The following is an 18,015-nucleotide window of genomic DNA, read 5'->3' on the forward strand; positions in this document are numbered from 1 at the left end:
AATAACCTTTTTTATTACTATGTATATCAACTCATTTCTTTTAAATGAGATCTCAATAATCAATAATGTATTTAAATGATAAAAATAAAATGGGCTAAGACACAATCCCTAGACTATAATCGGCAACTTAGAGACATATTTAAACTTAACTAGAGTTCTATTATCCTCCTAAACTTATTTTAAATGAAATAAATACACCACAAATGCCGACATAACATATAGAGAGAGCGTACTCTCTTAAAGGCAAGTGATGAGTGCACAAACCGGAGATGTGTCATTTTTTTTGATAACTTTATAATTAGTTATTACACATATTATTGATATTAAACTTATATATATTTAATTGTTTTTCTTTATTTCTTTGCAAAATATTTATTTTAATTGCATGCACTTTATTTTTTTTAAAATTAATTATGTGTATTTTTTTAAAAATAATTTAAAAGTGTCCTTTAATTTTAACATTTTAATTTATTTATGTTATTTGATTTTATTTACTTATTTTGATATCCTTCAAATTAATTTATTATATATATAAGACATTTGAAATTAAATTTAAATAAAATTAAAATGAAAGACACAGAAAATAAAATGAATAAAAAAATAAAAGGGAATAACAATGAATGAAGGTAACAAAAATGTTTGGAAAAACGCACAAGTACCCCCCTCAATTATATGCAAAATTCCAACGACACACATGAGACCTATTTCCTATGAATTATTCTAAAGTGTACTAAACACACCTTTCTGTGCTGAGGGGGCACATAAAGTGTTTTCACTCTCTTAGAGGCATGTGAGATACATAAAATGATATTAAAATTTGATAACGGACACGTGTTCATTTAATTAGACATTTTTATAATTAATTAGTACAGATAATTAATTTACTTTAGAACTTAAATTGCTATTGTTTTAAATTAAATTTCTTTTCTTCTTTATGAAATAGTCAAATTTGATCATTTTTCACAACATAAATTGTCAGAGAATTCTTTTCAATGCTTTTCATTAATTTGTATAGTATAGAGAGATTTTTTTTTCATTTTTTACTCAAATAAATTACTTGAAATTTGCTAATGAGAAAAAAAATCATTTTAGGAATTTAATTTAGGCAACATATTAAGGGTATAATTTGTATTAGCTTTTTTTAAAAAAAACAATCTTAAATAAATGATTTAATTACCATCCCTTCCTCAATTATCCTACTCCTACCCCATTCCGCACCCCCCACTCCTGCCAACCCCCTCCCCTCCCCAATATGACATCTCACCCCTACCCAACCCAACCTCCATGCCGCTTCAATTCTCGATCAATAACACCCTCCTCCTTCTCACTTCAGTCAACCTTTATCTTAACCCAAATTCAACCTGAAAAAATGATCAATTTTAAATTCTTTTCGAACTAGAGTTCAAAATTTAGGTAGTTTTTTCGATGGAGATTTTGGACCATGTTTTATGAAATTTATTTGGATAATTTTGAGTGAACAAAAAACAAAATTGATAGTAGATATTGAATTTGGTGGTAGTGAAGAGATAAAGTTGGTGGTGGGTTATAATTTTCATGGTGATAACTATGAGTTTTTATGTTTAAATAAGTAAGTTTAGTAATTGATTTCATAAGGGGTAAACTTATTTCTTGAACAATTTGTTATTCCTTATTAGTAGTTTAAAATTTGATTGGTTGTAAATTTTTTAAATCAATGTACAAAATAAAAAAAATAATTATTTGTTGTAAAATGAGAGAAAAATATAAGAATACACAAACAATAAAGTAAGATAAATGACGATGACAAGTATAAGATTGAGAGCTTTGTTATTCTTCTGAAGTGTATTTCACAAGGGGGAAAGACTACCCTTTTATAGGACATTCAAACCATCCTTTACAATATTTGACAAATACTTTAGAATATATTTAATTAATACAATTAATAGATACATTATGTAAGAATAGATTAAGATAAACATCCACACAATGAAGTGGATTCGTAACACTCCCCCTTGAATGTTTATAGATAATGTGCCTCGTTAAAATCTTACTATTAAAAATTTCGTGGCAAAAAGCCTAGTGAAGAAAAAAGAGTACACACATCTTCTAATACGTCTTGAATGTTGACTCATTTATAACCTTACCAGAAAAATCCAAAAGGACAAAAACATGGCTAAGGGAAAAAGTGTACAACACGTATTTACTCCCCTTGATGAAGAACTTATTTTATATCTTGGAGATGACGCATCCCAATCTTATATCTTAGATTCTCAAATATTGACGTTGACAATGTCTTAGTGAATAAATCTGCAAGATTATCACTCAAACGAATCTATTAAACATTTATCTCACCAGTTTATTAAAGATCATGTGTGAAAAAGAACTTAGGTAAAATATGTTTTGTTCGATCTCTTTTGATATATCCTCCCTATAGTTTTGCTATGCAAGCAACATTATCTTCATACAATATTGTTGGAGTCTTTGTTTGCACAGAAAGACCACATGATTGTAGAATGTGTTAAGTCATTGATCTCAACCATACATACTCTCGACTAGCTTCATGAATGACTATTATCTCTGCATGATTTGAAGAAGTAGCAACTACTGTTTGCTTCATCGAACGCTACGATACAACTGTACCTCCATAGGTGAATAAATAGTCTGTCTAAGTTCGGGCTTTATGCAGATCAGAAAAATACCCTGCATCTGCATAACTGATCAATTCTTACTTGGATAAATTAGAATACAATAATCCCTTATCAATTGTTCCTTGAAGATATCTGAATATATGTTTAATACCTTTCCAATGTCTTCTTGTTGGACATAAGCTGAATCTCGCCAATAAACTTGCTGCGAAATAAATATATGGTTGGGTATTGTTGGTAAGGTATATTAGTGCCCCAATACCACTAAGATATGATGTTTCATCACCAAGGACCTCATCCTCCTTTTCTTGAGGTCGGAATGGATCTTTATTTATATGAAGAGATCTTACAACCATTGGGGTACTCAATGGGTGAGATTTATCCATGTAAAATCTCTGTAAAACCTTTTCAGTATATGTTGATTGATGAATAAATATCCCATTTGTCAAATATTCAATCTGAAGGCAAGACAATTTTGTCTTACCAAGATCTTTCATTTTAAATTCTTTCTTCAAACACTCAACGACTTTTGAAAGCTCTTTAGGAGTTTCAATGATATTCAAGTCATCAACATAAACAGATATTATTACAAAATCAGATTTTAACCTTCGTATAAAAATACAAGGACAAATTGGGTCATTCTTGTACCATTCATTTAGCAAATATTCGCTAAGACGATTATACCACATTTTCCTTGATTGTTTTAATTCATACAAGGATTTTTGAAGTTTTATTGAACAACTTTCTTTTGAATTTTTATATGCTTCAGGCACTTCGAGAACTTCAAGGATTTTCATAAAAAATATTGTGGTCTAGTGAGCCATATAAATAGGTCGTGACAACATCCATTAGATGCATTTCAAACTTTTTATGAACTGTCATATTTATTAGATACCTGAAGATAATTGCATCTACCAAAGGAGAATACGTCTCCTCATAATCAATGCTAGGCCTTTTCGAAAATCCTTGTGCAACAAGTCATGCTTTATATCTTATGACTTTATTATTTTCATTGCGTTTTTGCACAAAAACTCATTTGTGCGCTACTGGCATGAGAACTTCAGGTGTTCGGACTATTGGTCCAAAAACTTCACGTTTTTCAAGCGAAGCCAATTCTGTTTGAATTGCTTCCTTCCATTTTGGCCAATCATTTCTCTGTCTACACTTGTTGACAAATCTTGATTCCAAATCCTCACCTTGTTGCATTATTTCAACTACAACATTATAGGCAAAAGTATTATCCACCACAATAGTATTTTGATTTCACTTTTTTCTCATCGAGAAATAATTTATAGAGATTTACTCATTCTCATTATTTTCAGGTACATGGACCTACTTTGTGATGTTATTATTTATTATGTCTCGGAGCTCTTCATGAGCAATTGACTCTATATTATGATCATCTTGATCATTTATTCTTTTTTTTCGAGGATTTTTATCCTTGGAACCAATTGCTCTACCACGTTTTAAGCGTTGTCCAGACTCATTAACCTTAACATTTTGTCCTATAGGGACATCAACTCGAACTTGAGCATTAGCGGCTAGGATGTATGATTTAGTAATCCGTGAAAGGTTAGTAAATGCATTCGGCAGTTGATTTGCAATATTTTGCATATAAATTATCTTTTGAAATTCTTGCTCACATTGATTTGTTCGAGGATCTAAATGAAACTGTGAAAGTGAATTCCAGTCTATCTCATTTCCCAACTGCTTTTTGGTTCTCCTCCTACTGTTGGGTATACTAATTCATCAAAATGACAATCAGCAAACCTTGCCGTAAATAAATCTCCAGTTCTAGGTTCCAAATATTTTATAATAGAACGAGATTTTTACCCAACATATATCCCAATCTTTTTTGAGGACCCATCTTTGTGCATTGTGGTGAAGAAATTGGAACATATACTACACAACCAAAGATTCTAAGATGGAAAATATTTGGCTCCTGACCAAAAACCAATTGTAAATGGGAGATGTTATGATAACTGGTTGGTCTTATGCGCACAAGTGCTTCTGCATGCAAAATAGCATGCCCCCAAATCAAAACAGGCAACTTTGTTCTCATCAACACAGGTCTAGCTATCAATTGAAGACGTTTAATTTATAACTCTACTAAACCATTTTGAGTATGCACATGTGCAACAGGATGTTCAACTATTTTTTCAGTTGATAAAAAATAATCATTAAATGCCTGAGATGTAAAATCACCAGCATTATCAAGACGAATTATTTTTATTACATAATCTAAAAATTTTACTTTTAACCTTATTATTTAGCCAACAACCTCGCAAAAGTCATATATTGCGAGTTGATAATAAGCACACATGAGATCATCTTGTAGATGCATCTATCAAGACAATAATAATATTTAAATTGTCCACATGCAAGGTGAATAGGTCCACATATATCACCCTGTATCCATTCCAAAAATGCAGGGGATTCTACCCCAACGCAAATTTCTTTGATTGAAGAACATTTTCGTTCTTCAAAGTATGCACATGTGAATTCTTAATTACTTTGCGGATCATATTATAACCGGGATGACCAACAGGTCATGCCAAATGATAATTAGAATCAGTAAACCTTTTGTATACTACGACATGTAATTCAACTATACCAATATTTGTATGGTACAACCTAGAAGAAAATGCTGACAATTTTTCATGAACAGTTTGCTTATCTGCATTTATTGTAGTTATATAAAGGTATTCCATCTTTCCTTCATTCACAGTCTCAACATGATAGCAATTTTGGTGAATAACCTTGAAACTTAACAAGTTTCTATGAGACTTACTACAATACAATGCATTTTCAATTACAATTAATGTTCCTCCATGTAGTAATAAGGTTGCTCTTCCAGAGTCCTCAATCAATTTTGTACAATCGGATATTGTATTAACATATGCCTTTTTCATGACCAAAGAAGAGAAATATTCTTTTCTCTTAGTATCGTATGACTTGTGGCACTGTCCAGAAAACACATATCTCCACTACTCATCTTGGATCCAACTGAAGACTGAAAAATTTTATTTATCTTCATAAGAATGAAAATACATTATAAGAAGTACGAAATTTAACAAAATAAATCTTAAGTACATAAACTTTAATTAAGACATCAAAATTACATAAAAACATTATTCATCTCCTAGATCAATTATCAATCTCAGTTGTGATCTCCAATGAAGTCCTCAACTTCCAGATGAGTAATATCATCGAGCCCATCAAAAGCATTATCTTTCAATGCTAAGTTTGCCTCAATATTCTCATTATATTTTTGAGAAGATCCTTCCTAAACATCATCTTTGATAGTCAAATGTGACTCTGCTCGAGCTTTAGAAGAGGAGGCGCCACCTTTATTTCCTTTCCTTTTAAAGGAATTTTGATACAATCTGACAAAATGCTCAGGTGCCCGACATTCATTTTTCCAGTGACCTTTAAGGCCACAACGATGACAATGATCACCCTTTCCTTTAGAAGGATCATTTTCAGAACCTATATCGTTCTCCCTTTTGTTATGACCACCACCTCGACGATTATTATATCGTCTTTTGCCTTTGTTACTCCCTTGCACATTGTCATGGCCTCAATTATTTTATCTTATTTCAGACTGACCATGTGCTTCAACTGTGTGTGCGTCCGGTAATGGAGCACTTCCAGCGGGACGGGCTTCGTGATTTTTCATTAGAAGGTCATTATGTTGCCCAGCCACCATAAGACATGAGATCAGTTTAGACTATTTATGAAGATCTTTTTGACGATATTGTTGCTATAATATCATATTAGAGGCATGGAATGTAGCTAGTGTCTTTTCAAACACGTCCTCATATTTCATTATTTCTCCACATAATTTCAACTGGGAAGTTATCCTAAATACAACATAATTATACTCAATTACGATTTTATAATCTTGAAATCGTAAGTGCATCCACTCATAATGAGCCCTTGGAGATACAGTTGCCTTGAGGTGGTCATACCTCCCTTTCAAACCTATCCACAATTCAAGTGGATCTTTCACCATTAGGTATTCAACCTTCAGGCTTTCATCAAGATGATGACGTTGGAAAATCATAGCTTTCGCTTTATCCTGACTTGATGTCGTATTTCCTTCAATTATACTATCATCAAGACCCTTAGCAGTAAGGTGAATTTCAGCATCAAGTAGCCATGACAAATAATTTTTTCCAGAAATGTCAAGTACCACAAATTCAAATTTTGACAAATTCGACATGTTTAAAACTATCATAAAATAATTTTGAGTTAATATTATGATGTTGATTTGTTTATTATAAATGACAAATTAATACTTTAAATAATAAAGTAAATGGTCAGTATAAAATACATTATATGCATGAACATTAATGTTAGATTAAAAATATAAACTCATAAAGCATTGAAACAATAAGAGTTAAATGTATTTCCTACTTGTTTTAAGTATTTATTACTAGTTTAAACTAATATCAAAGTTTACTAACAATTTCAAGTTGTATTTAATAAAATGTTATATTCTTTATGACACATAAAACGTATAACAAGAAATTACTTACATGTATTTTAACTATCGTGCTATCACATTGCTTACTATTAAATTTAGAGTCATAAATTAGTAGCATAAATAACACAACAATATAAACTTGAAACGTATTGATTATTATGCCTAATAAAGTATTACAATAATACTTAAAGCAAGTTATATATGCAGTAATAAAAATACGGATCAAAGGTTTATGCAAGTCCTGTTAGATATGTTATAAACATATAAATGTATATCTAACTCGGAAAGAAAAATGATTAACGTGTAGGAAAAAAGTTAATTTCGAATTAAGTAGGCATTAATTAGTTAGAGACTCGTGTTGATAACGTGTTGTAAAACGAGAGGAAAATACAAGAATACACAAAAAATAAGTTAAGACAAATGGCGATGACAAGTATAAAGATTGAGAGCTTTGTTATTCTCCTCAAGTGTATTTCACAGGGGTGAAAAACTATCCTTTTGTAGGACATTCAAACCATCCTTTACAACATTTAACAAATAAGTTAAATCATATTTAATTAATACAATTAATAGATACATTACGTTAGAATGGATTAAGATAAATATCCACACAATAAAATGAATTTGTAACACTATTTAGTTTGATTAGTTGCACCTCAATTTATCTAAAAATGCATTTAAAAACCAAAAAAAAGTACAAAATCCATCAATTAAAAATCAAGAGGCCCATTTTTTTGTGAAACCGCCGCTAGTTAAGCGCGTGTCATAGAAATCCGAGTAGAAGCTTACTTTCAGCATTACAAAAAATGACGCGCATGTAAAAAAGATCTATATTTGTGATGGAGTCTACAAAGTCAAAAATTAGTACCTTTTTCATAAGACAAATAAATAAATATACATGCATTGGTATTTTTGTCCAACAATTAAATAATACAATCATAGCAGCTTTCGATACAAGTCAATCAACGCTTTTAATGTATAATATATACCAACATTACCCCTTGGTCAGCAAACAAGCATGTCGACCAAAAAGTGCTTGCTCTAAGACACTTCTATATAGTATATATAGTGTATAGTAATTGTAATAATATTGATAAAAAATTACACATGCACTTTTTAAATTTTGATTAAATAACATTAAAATTTAATTAAAGTCCTTCATAAATCATTAAAAATAATTTCTCTTGTAAGATAATCTTAATAATAAACACGCAATGTACTTGTCATTTTTCATAATTTAATATTTATAAGCACTTTTTAGAACAATTTATTAAACACAATTTGCTTATAAAAATACTTCTCAACTGAACTAGTGAATACAAATAGTTTATTTTTTCCCCAAAAATACTCTTCTAACAAGTAATTATTTTAATAAAAGTATTTTTCAAAAGGAAAAATATATAAGTAGCCTTTTAGACTATGATTACAATTTCAGAGAGACACTTTAATTAAAATAAGGTTTTATTACTTCTGAACTTATTTATTTTGTAATTTTATATATCTTTTATCTTACGTGGCACATTCCGTTACTCCACAAAATTGAGGCACATGAGATAGATTTGAATGCCACATTGGTCAAAAAGGTGCACAAAATTACAAAAAAATATATATTCAAAAAGATAATAAAATCTTAATCTAATAAATATGTGTCTCTAAAATTTTGATTATAATCTAAAATACTCCTACTATTGTGCATTTTCAAATATAGTCCACACCACACTATACATCATTATGTCTGCGATCATATTGACAATGAAAGGAGGACTTCCATGCAATAATTGGTAAATTATGCACATCTCTTAAAAAATAAAAAATAATACTCCAACATGATATGAAGTGTATAAAGTAGGGGGTGGGGTGGGGGATTTGTATCAATGCAAAGTAATATGTGCGCATGAAACTCTCTCTCAATAGCTTTATGTAAATATCGAACATTACGGATCGTAATAAATTGACAAGTATTTTTTCATCGAGTTTGAAACGTCTTAGAAGGCACTTCATTTTGCTCTCTAATATAAACCTTTTAACTCGAATTCAAATTTATTATAAATATCAAATACAAAAATAAAAAATCAAAAAAAAAACTATAAGTTGACCAAGACTTTAGACTGCTCTCAAGAAAGAATTCTGAACCCGTGAAGGTTTTGGAATGTGACCAGATGCTTCCTTCCCATCTAACTAGTCTGTGGAAAGTTGGGTCAACTTTAGACTGCTCTCTACGAAGATTAGAAAATGTTCTCCATATATATATATATATACATCCTCTCTCCCAAATTATATAATTAACTGCTTTTTCTTTCTAGTTTATATATATAAAAAAAATAACACACTTCTCTATTCAATAATAATTTAACTATAAAATATTAATTTTACTAGCAATGAAATAATTTATAGTCACACAAACATGTATGACTTATTTTAAAGCACAAGTTTCAAAACTTTTTCTTTCTTTTTAAAACTTGTTGCTAACTAAAAAATTACTCCCTCCGTTTCACAAAGAGTAACGTGGTTTTACTTGACACGGAGTTTAAGAATATAATATGACTTTTGAATCTTGTGATTTTAAATTAATGTTTGTTCAAATGTACAAAATTGTCTTTTGATCTTGTGCCCTTAAACATGCCATGTGAAAAATTCAAATTAAAATATTACCAAAAAAAGAAAAAGTGTTATAAAACTATAGAATAAGAAGAAGAAACTAGAGAGAAAATAACAGAAGAATTGTTATTTCTCTTCATGAATCAATTTACAATGAAGAGGAACACTCTATTTATAGGAGAAATCTAACTTGGTCCCCAAGTAGGACTCTTAACCATATCCTAAAAAGGACTCCACATGATAGACATTCACTATAATACAAATACTTTATAAAACTCCCCCTGAATGTCTAATTCATAGATGATGTGTCTCGTCAAAAACCTTACTAAAAAGAACTTTAAGAAAAGAAAAACTTTAGTAAAGGAAAAGAGTACACATATCTATTAATACGCATCTAGGTTGCCTCATTAAAAACCTTACAAGGAAAACCCAGTGGTACAAAACGTCGTAAGGGAAAAAGAGTACAACGCGTATTAACTCCCCCTAATGAGAACATCAATCCAGAGACTTGAATCTTCGCATTCCAAGCTTGTGCACCATCTTTTTGAAAGTTCGAGTTTGTAGAGACTTGGTGAATAGATCAGCCACATTGTCACTTGAACGAATCTGTTGCACATTTATATCACCATTCTTTTGAAGTTCATGTGTATAGAAAAGCTTTGGTGAAATGTGCTTTGTTCTATCTCCGTTTATGGTAAGTTGTTATATACATGCTACATTATCTTCATATAAAGTGGTGGGTATTATCACATTCCAACTCGAATGAGATGCATCATAGACCTTAACCACACACATTCTCTACTTGCTTCATGAATAATTATTATTTTAGCATGATTAGATGAAGTGGCTACGATGGACTGCTTTGTAGATCTCCAAGATATGCAGTCCCCCCACATATAAACACATAGCTTGTTTGGGATCGAGCTTTGTGTGGATCAAATAAATATCCTGCATCAGCATAATCAATAAGATTTGAGCTACAATTATTAAAATAAAATAAGTCAATATCAGTTATCCCTTTAAGATATCACAAAATGTGTTTGATCCCATTCCAATATCTCCTAGTAGGAGCAGAACTATACCTTGCTAACAAGTTAACAACAAAAGGTATATCAGGCCTTGTAGTATTAGAAAGATACATTAGTGCATCAACTGCACTAAGATATGGTACTTCAGAACCAAGAATTTCTTCATCCTTTTCTTGAGGTCGGAATGGATCCTTATTCACATCAAGTGAACGAACAACCATAGGAGTACTTGATGGATGAGCTTCATCCATACAGAATCTTTTTAACATTTTTTCTGTGTAGGAAGATTGATGAACAAAAATACCATTTATCAAATGCTCAATTTGCAAATAAAGACATAATTTTATCCTTCTCAGATATTTCATCTCAAAGTTGTTCTTAAAATAATCAATTGCCTTTTGAAGCTCTATTGGAGTTCTTATAAGATTTATGTCATCAACATAAACAGCAAGTACAACAAATTTTGATATTGTTTTCTTTATAAAGACACATGGTCAAATTGCATAATTTGTATAATCTTCCTTAATTAAATACTCACTAAGACGGTTATACCACATGCGCCCAGATTGCTTCAAACCATATAATGATCTTTGCAATTTAATTGAATACATTTCTCGAGATTTTGAATTACATGATTTAGGTATCGCAAATCCTTCAGGAATTTTCATGTATATCTCATTATCAAGTGATCCATAAAGGTAGGTTGTAACCACATCCATCAAATGCATTTCAAGTTGCTCATGGACTATGAAATTAATGAGATAACGCAATGTTATTGCATCCATAACGGATGAGTATGTCTCTTCATAATCGACGCCACACCTTTGAGAAAATCCTTGTGCCACAAGGCATGCTTTATACCTTTGTATTTCATTTTTCTCATTTCTTTTTCGCATAAAAATCCATTTGTAACCAACAGGTTTAATACTATTAGGTGTTTGAACTATAGGTCCTAAAACTTCATACTTGGCAAGTGAATTCAATTCTGATTGAATTGCTTCTTGCTATTTTGGCCAATCGTTTCGTTGTCGATATTCTATAACAGATTGAGGTTCATGATCCACATTATCTTGCATGATATTTGTTGCAACATTATGCAAAGACATAATCAACCGCTATTTCTGATCGATTCATATTAGTTTCAACATCTCTTAAATTTATGGATAGTTCATTATTTCCTTGAGTTTCAAGTTCATTGATTCTTTCATGAATATCATACTTATTCAAATTTTGAACTTCCATATGAGATTCTTTCACAGTGTCATCTTGACATATAATATTTATTTTTCTAGGATTTTGATCCTTAGAACCCAATGGTCTACCACGCTTTAGGTGTGCTTTGTCCTTTAGGGACATCGATTCGAATTGGGACATTCTCTGCAGGAATATGTGATTTAGTAATCCTTTTTAAATATGTAAATGCGTGCGGCATTTGATTTGCAATTTTCTGCAGATAAATAATCTTTTGTACTTCTTGTTCGTAAGTAGAAAAATATGGATCAAGATGAGACAATGATAAACTTTTTCACAAAATTTCTAATTTTATTTCACTATTCTCTCCCCCTAATTTTGCGGAAATCGTCTCATCAAACTGACAATCTGCAAATCTAGCAGTAAACATGTCTCTAGTCAATGGTTCAAGATAGCGAATAATGGAGGGTGAATCAAACCCAACATATATTCCTAATCTTCTTTGAGGACCCATCTTAGTGCAGTTTGGTGGTGCCACAGCCACATGTACAACACATCCAAAAATTCTTAGATGGGATATATTAAGTTCTTGACCCATAACCAATTGCAATGGAGAAACCTTATGATAACTTGTCGGTCTGAGACGAATAAGTGTTGCAGCATGCAAAATTGCATGTCCCCACACAAAAATGGACAACTTAGTTTTCATAAGCAATGGTCTTGCTATTAATTAATGACTCAGCAAGACCATTCTGAGTATAAACATGAGCAACGGAGTGTTCAACTCTTATCCCAATTGCTAAACAATAATCATTAGATGATTGGGATGAAAACTCTACAGCATTATCAAGACGAATGGGCTTAATCTGGTTATCACGAAAGTGTGTCCTTAACCTTATTATTTGTGTCAATAATTTTACAAATACCAAGTTACGAGATGACAATAGTCACACATGAGACCATCTAGAAGAAGCATCTATTAGAATCATAAAATATCTAAATGACCCACTAGGTGGGTGAATAGGTCCACAATTATCCCCATGTATACGTTCCAAGAATGCAGGGGACTCAATCTTAACTTTTGTTGGCGATGGTCTCACAATTAACTTGCCTTGATAACAAGCAGTACAAGAAAATTCACCATTTAAAAAAACTTTTAGGTATTTGAATGGATGTCCATTCGAATTTTTTATAATTCATCTCATCATTATTGACCCAGGATGTCCTAGAAGATCATGCCAAAGTACAAATGTATTGAAATCAATAAACTTCTTATTTACTATTAAATGTGTCTCAATTGAACTAATTTTGTCCAGTACAAGCCAGAAGATAAAGCAAAAAACTTTTATATAACACATGTCTGCCTAGAGACATTCTTGGTGATACCAAGATATTCAAGATTTATTTCATCCATTGATTGGATATGATAACCATTTTCACGGATATCTTTAAAACTCAACAAGTTTCTCTTAGATTTTGGAGAAAATATAGCATTATTAATGATGAGTTTAGTTCCCTTTGGCAAAATTACAATGGTTCTTCTAAAACCCTCAATCATATTAGTACTACCAAAAATTGTAGTAACATTTATTTTGCCCATACTTAAATGAGAAAATATTTCTTATTTTTGAATATCTTATGTGTTGTACCAGAATCAATCAAACAAATATCTTCATATGTCGATAATATATTCTTAGAATTATCCATATCTTCACATGAAATGACATACACAAAATAAATATATATTAAATATTAGTGTTGTCAAAAAGGTATAATATATCCAAAGGAATAAATTAATAATTAAATATTAGAAATTGAGCCTTAATTTATTGTTTCCTCTAAGTAAAAAATGAGTTGTTAGGAAAATAAAATAAAATCATTATTTAATCCTAATTAATAACAGACTGCATGTTTTTAACATTAGATCAAATTAAAGACCTAATAAAATATAAACACATGATAAATCCTACTTAATATCAAAATTTATGTTTTTAACATTAGATCATGTTAAAGACCTAATATAATAAAAACACGTGATAAAGTTTAGTATTTGACTAACTCTATCATATTAGAATCATATAAATAAATCAATGAAAATATATATTATTTAATTAAGAATTAAGGAACAAGCTAATGAACTATAAAAATATGACTAAACTAATTTAAAATACTAATACTCATGAAAACAACTATCATTACACGAAATTTATTAATAAATACTACAAAAAAATATCACTCTTCCATGTTCACAGAACCATCACCAATTAAGTGATCTATCTTTCCTTTAGGATGTGCGAAGAAATATGCTACATCCAAGTGCGTGATGTCAATTTGATTTTCAGAGATAAAATTTGCCTCAGAATTTTTCTTTTTCGTCTTTAGTGATTCTTGATAAACAACCAAGTGTTTGGGAGTACGACATTCACGTGCATGATGACCTTTTCCACCACATAGAAAACAACCTTCCCTATTTGTTTCACGTTTCTCATCCCTTTTTTTCCTTTTTATTTGATGAATGATTAATACCAAAAATAGAATTACGTTCTTGACCATAATCACGACCACGATTACATCCACATTCACGACCATGTTCACGATCACGATTAGGACCGCGACCTTTTTCACGCCTAGCATGTGGGCGTGCGCCTCATTCACTTCAGGAAGTGGTTCAGATCCAGTAAGTCGATTCTCATGATTTTTTAATAATAAATCATTATTTTGCTTGGCCACAGGAAGATGAGAAATTAGTTCAGAATACTTTTTGAAACCTTTCTCTCGATATTGTTGCTGCAAGAGCACATTCGAGGCATGGAAAGTGGAGAACGTCTTTTCCATCATATCAATCTCACTAACTGTTTCCCTCATGTATAGACTTATTTTAGCCTTAGATGCATCCAATCATATCATGCCTTTGGATGTATGACCATCTTCAAGTGGTCAAACCTTTCTTTTAGGTTTTTTCACAAAATAAGTGGATCCTTAACTGCCAGATATTCGATATTTCAGAATCTCGTCAAGATGATGACGCAAGAATAACATTGCTCGTGCACAGTTTTGATTTGATGCCTTATTTTCTTCTTTTATGGTGTCTCCAAGACCCATTGCATGAAGGTGGATTTCAGCATCCAACACCCATGAGAGGTAGTTCCTGCTCGAACATTGAAAGGCAATGAACTCTAGTTTTGTAAGATTGACCATTAAAATTAAAAACAAAAGAATAAATAATACCTTTATCAATTCTTCAAATCTAACCTTCACTTTTGAGAAATTAGAGTCTCGTGCTAATAACGTGTTATAAAACTATAGAAGAAGAAGAAACTAGAGAGAAAAGAAGAGAAGACTTGTTATTTCTCTTGATGAATCAATTTACAAATGTAGAGCACTCTATTTATAGGAGAAATCTAAATTGGTCCCCTAGTAGAAATCTTAACCATATCCTAAAAAGGACTCCACATGATAGACATTTACTATAATACAAATACTTTATAAAAAAAAACATCATTTTTTTAAATAAATTAAAAAAGAAAAGAGGTCTTTTGATATGGAAAAATACTTTTTTTTAGCAAAACACTAAACAGAGTGTTAAGTGTTTATTATTGTATATATTCAGTTGCATGTCTAAGAATGTGATTAACATATTGTCCAACTATGGTTGTTTTTGCCTCTTTATCTTCTCTCAAATACTTCCTTCTTATCCCTTTAGTCACTTCACTCTCCTTCAATTTTGATACTTTTACACCCAATGATCACAATGTTACCTATGAGAGAGATGCTTCTCCAGAAAATGGTGCAATTCTAATCACCAAAAACCTCCTCAATCATGATTTAATGCTAGTATTGGTCGAGCTATATATTCAAAACCACTCCATCTCTGGGACAAGGCCTCCCAAAATCTCACTGATTTCACTACACATTTCTCCTTTAGCATTAATTCACAGGGAGAAACTAAATATGGTGATGGTTTTGCCTTCTTCCTCGCCCCTGCAGGTTCAACCATTCCTTATAACACAACAAGAGGTGGAAGTCTTGGCCTTACAAGTAATAATGAACGACTAAATTTATCGATTAATCATTTTGTTGCGGTAGAGTTTGATACCTATCAGAACCCGTATGACCCAAAGGGTGATCATGTAGGTATCGATATCAACTCAATGCAATCTCTTGTTAATGTGACTTGGTTTAGTAGCATTCCGAATGGCACGAAAACTGATGCCTGGATTAACTATAATTCTATATCGAAAAATCTTACTGTTGTCTTCACTGGTTTTCAACCACAAGAGAATAATATCAGTCACTGTCCTGCAGAATCTTTCTTACAATCTTGATCTGAGGGAATATTTGCCAGAATGGGTCACTTTTGTCTTCACTGATGGAGCAGGAAGGAGATTTGCATTACAAAGAATCTATTCTTGGAATTTTACTTCTTCTTTAGATAATATGACAGATACAGGGGTGACCTTATCAAACATCAAGCCAGAGGATGCACCAACAAAAACTAAGTTAAGACTTGTAGTTGGATTGATTTGTGGTGGTAGTGTTTTGGTTGCAGTATGTACTTTGGTATTATTTGCTTTTTGGAGAAAGAGTAAGGTCAGAGAAAATGATTAGGTCTTTGATGGTTCCATGACTAATGAATTTCAAATAAGTGCAGGACCAAAGAAGTTCTTGTACAGTAAGTTGGTTAAATGTGCAAATAATTTTTCACAGGAAGAGATGCTTGGGCGGGGTGGATTCGGAGGTGTTCATAAAGGATATCTCAGTGAATCAACTCTTATATTGCTTTTAAGAGGGTTTCAAGGGAGTCAAAGCAAGGAATAAAAGAGTATGTATCAGAAGTCAGGATCATCAGCCGGCTAAGACAATAAACATTTGGTGCAACTCATTGGTTGGAGCCATGAGAAAAGAGAACTTCTACTTGTTTATGAGTTTATGCCTAATAGTAGCTTAGATACCCATATTTTCAGTAGAAAAATTCATTTGGAATGGCCAATAAGATTCAAGATTTCTCAAGGCTTGGCCTCAGCGTTGCTACATCTACATGAAGAATGGGAACAATGTGTGGTGCATAGGGATATAAAGTCTACCAATATTATGTTGGATTCTAATTACAATGCCAAGCTTGGGGATTTTGGGTTAGCTAGGCTAGTTGAACATGGTAAGGGATCTGAAACAACAGTTTTAGCAGGCACAATGGGTTACATGGCTCCTGAATGTGTCACCACTGGTAAAGCTAACAAGGAAACAGACGTCTATAGCTTTGGTATTGTCGTGTTAGAAATAGGTTGTGGAAGGAAACCTATTGATCCTAAAGCAGAGGAGCATCAAGTAAACATTGTCGATTGGGTTTGGAGACTTTATGAGATGATAAAATCTTCTTTAAGCAGCTAATCCGAAACTATCATCAGAGTTCAATGAAGAGGAGATGGAGTATTTGCTAATTGTTGGCTTATGGTGTGCTCATCCAGATAATAATTGCAGGCCTTCTATTAGGTAAGCAGTTCAAGTGCTTAATTTTGAAGCTCCATTACCCACCCTCCCTCGGAACTTGCCTGTGCCCACATATTGCAGCTTCTCACGCCATCTTCCAACTATTTCAGTTTCATCAAAACATGAAACCAACTTTACAGAAACCGCCCTTGCCCAAATCCAGCATTCAGTAAACAAAAACAATAGTCATTCTTCAATAAACAAAACATCTTCATCTTCAACCTCAGTTTTGTATCCAAGTCAATGTTGCGCTGTTATAACCTTGAATTTTGTCTTCCGTTAGCAGTGTCCATCTTTTCCTTTCTTACTTTTTGTTGTTTATCTTCTAATGAAGAGGATTGAATGGATTACATTTTCTGTAATTTTAATTGTTCTATTAAACATTAATAATGCTATGCTTTCAAGAACATGTCTCAAGAATTACTCAATTCCAAATTCAATCTTGGATTAGAAGGCGAATTCATTAAAGCTTAGGGCATGTGATATTCTTTATCAAAATGTTGGTAGACATGATCAGTTGCTTTATTTCAGGCTGGACAGGACAAGAAGTTTGATTTGTCAACTTGTCTCGTGCAACATTTATGTCCTCGCACAGTAG

The 18,015-nt window shown here is 31.8% G+C and overlaps 1 protein-coding gene and 1 pseudogene across 1 annotated transcript; one reads left to right on the plus strand and one right to left on the minus strand.

Moving 5' to 3' along the window:
- Positions 1-10,558: 10,558 nt before the first annotated feature.
- On the minus strand, positions 10,559-11,524 carry LOC138338836 (uncharacterized). The gene is made up of 3 exons (XM_069289920.1): positions 11,278-11,524; positions 10,794-11,013; positions 10,559-10,688 (listed from the first exon to the last, which is right to left on the minus strand). Exons 1-3 carry the CDS (start codon positions 11,522-11,524, stop codon positions 10,559-10,561), a joined length of 597 nt encoding a protein of 198 aa, XP_069146021.1.
- A 4,054-nt stretch (positions 11,525-15,578) lies between these two features.
- Positions 15,579-17,813, plus strand: LOC101246873 (L-type lectin-domain containing receptor kinase IX.1-like; annotated as a pseudogene).
- The last annotated feature ends 202 nt before the right edge of the window (positions 17,814-18,015 follow it).

This window comes from Solanum lycopersicum, chromosome 10 (genome assembly GCF_036512215.1).
Source record: "Solanum lycopersicum chromosome 10, SLM_r2.1".
In the NCBI taxonomy this organism is placed as follows: Eukaryota; Viridiplantae; Streptophyta; class Magnoliopsida; order Solanales; family Solanaceae; genus Solanum; species Solanum lycopersicum.

Coding starts and splice junctions, on each gene's coding strand:
- LOC138338836 (XM_069289920.1), bottom strand. CDS start 11,524: ATGGATGCAATAACATTGCGTTATCTCATTAATTTCATAGTCCATGAG. Junction 11,014..11,277: donor CATGTGGTATAACCGTCTTA/GTGAGTATTTAA, acceptor CTTCCTACACAG/AAAAAATGTTAAAAAGATTC. Junction 10,689..10,793: donor GTTGTTAACTTGTTAGCAAG/GTATAGTTCTGC, acceptor TAATAATTGTAG/CTCAAATCTTATTGATTATG.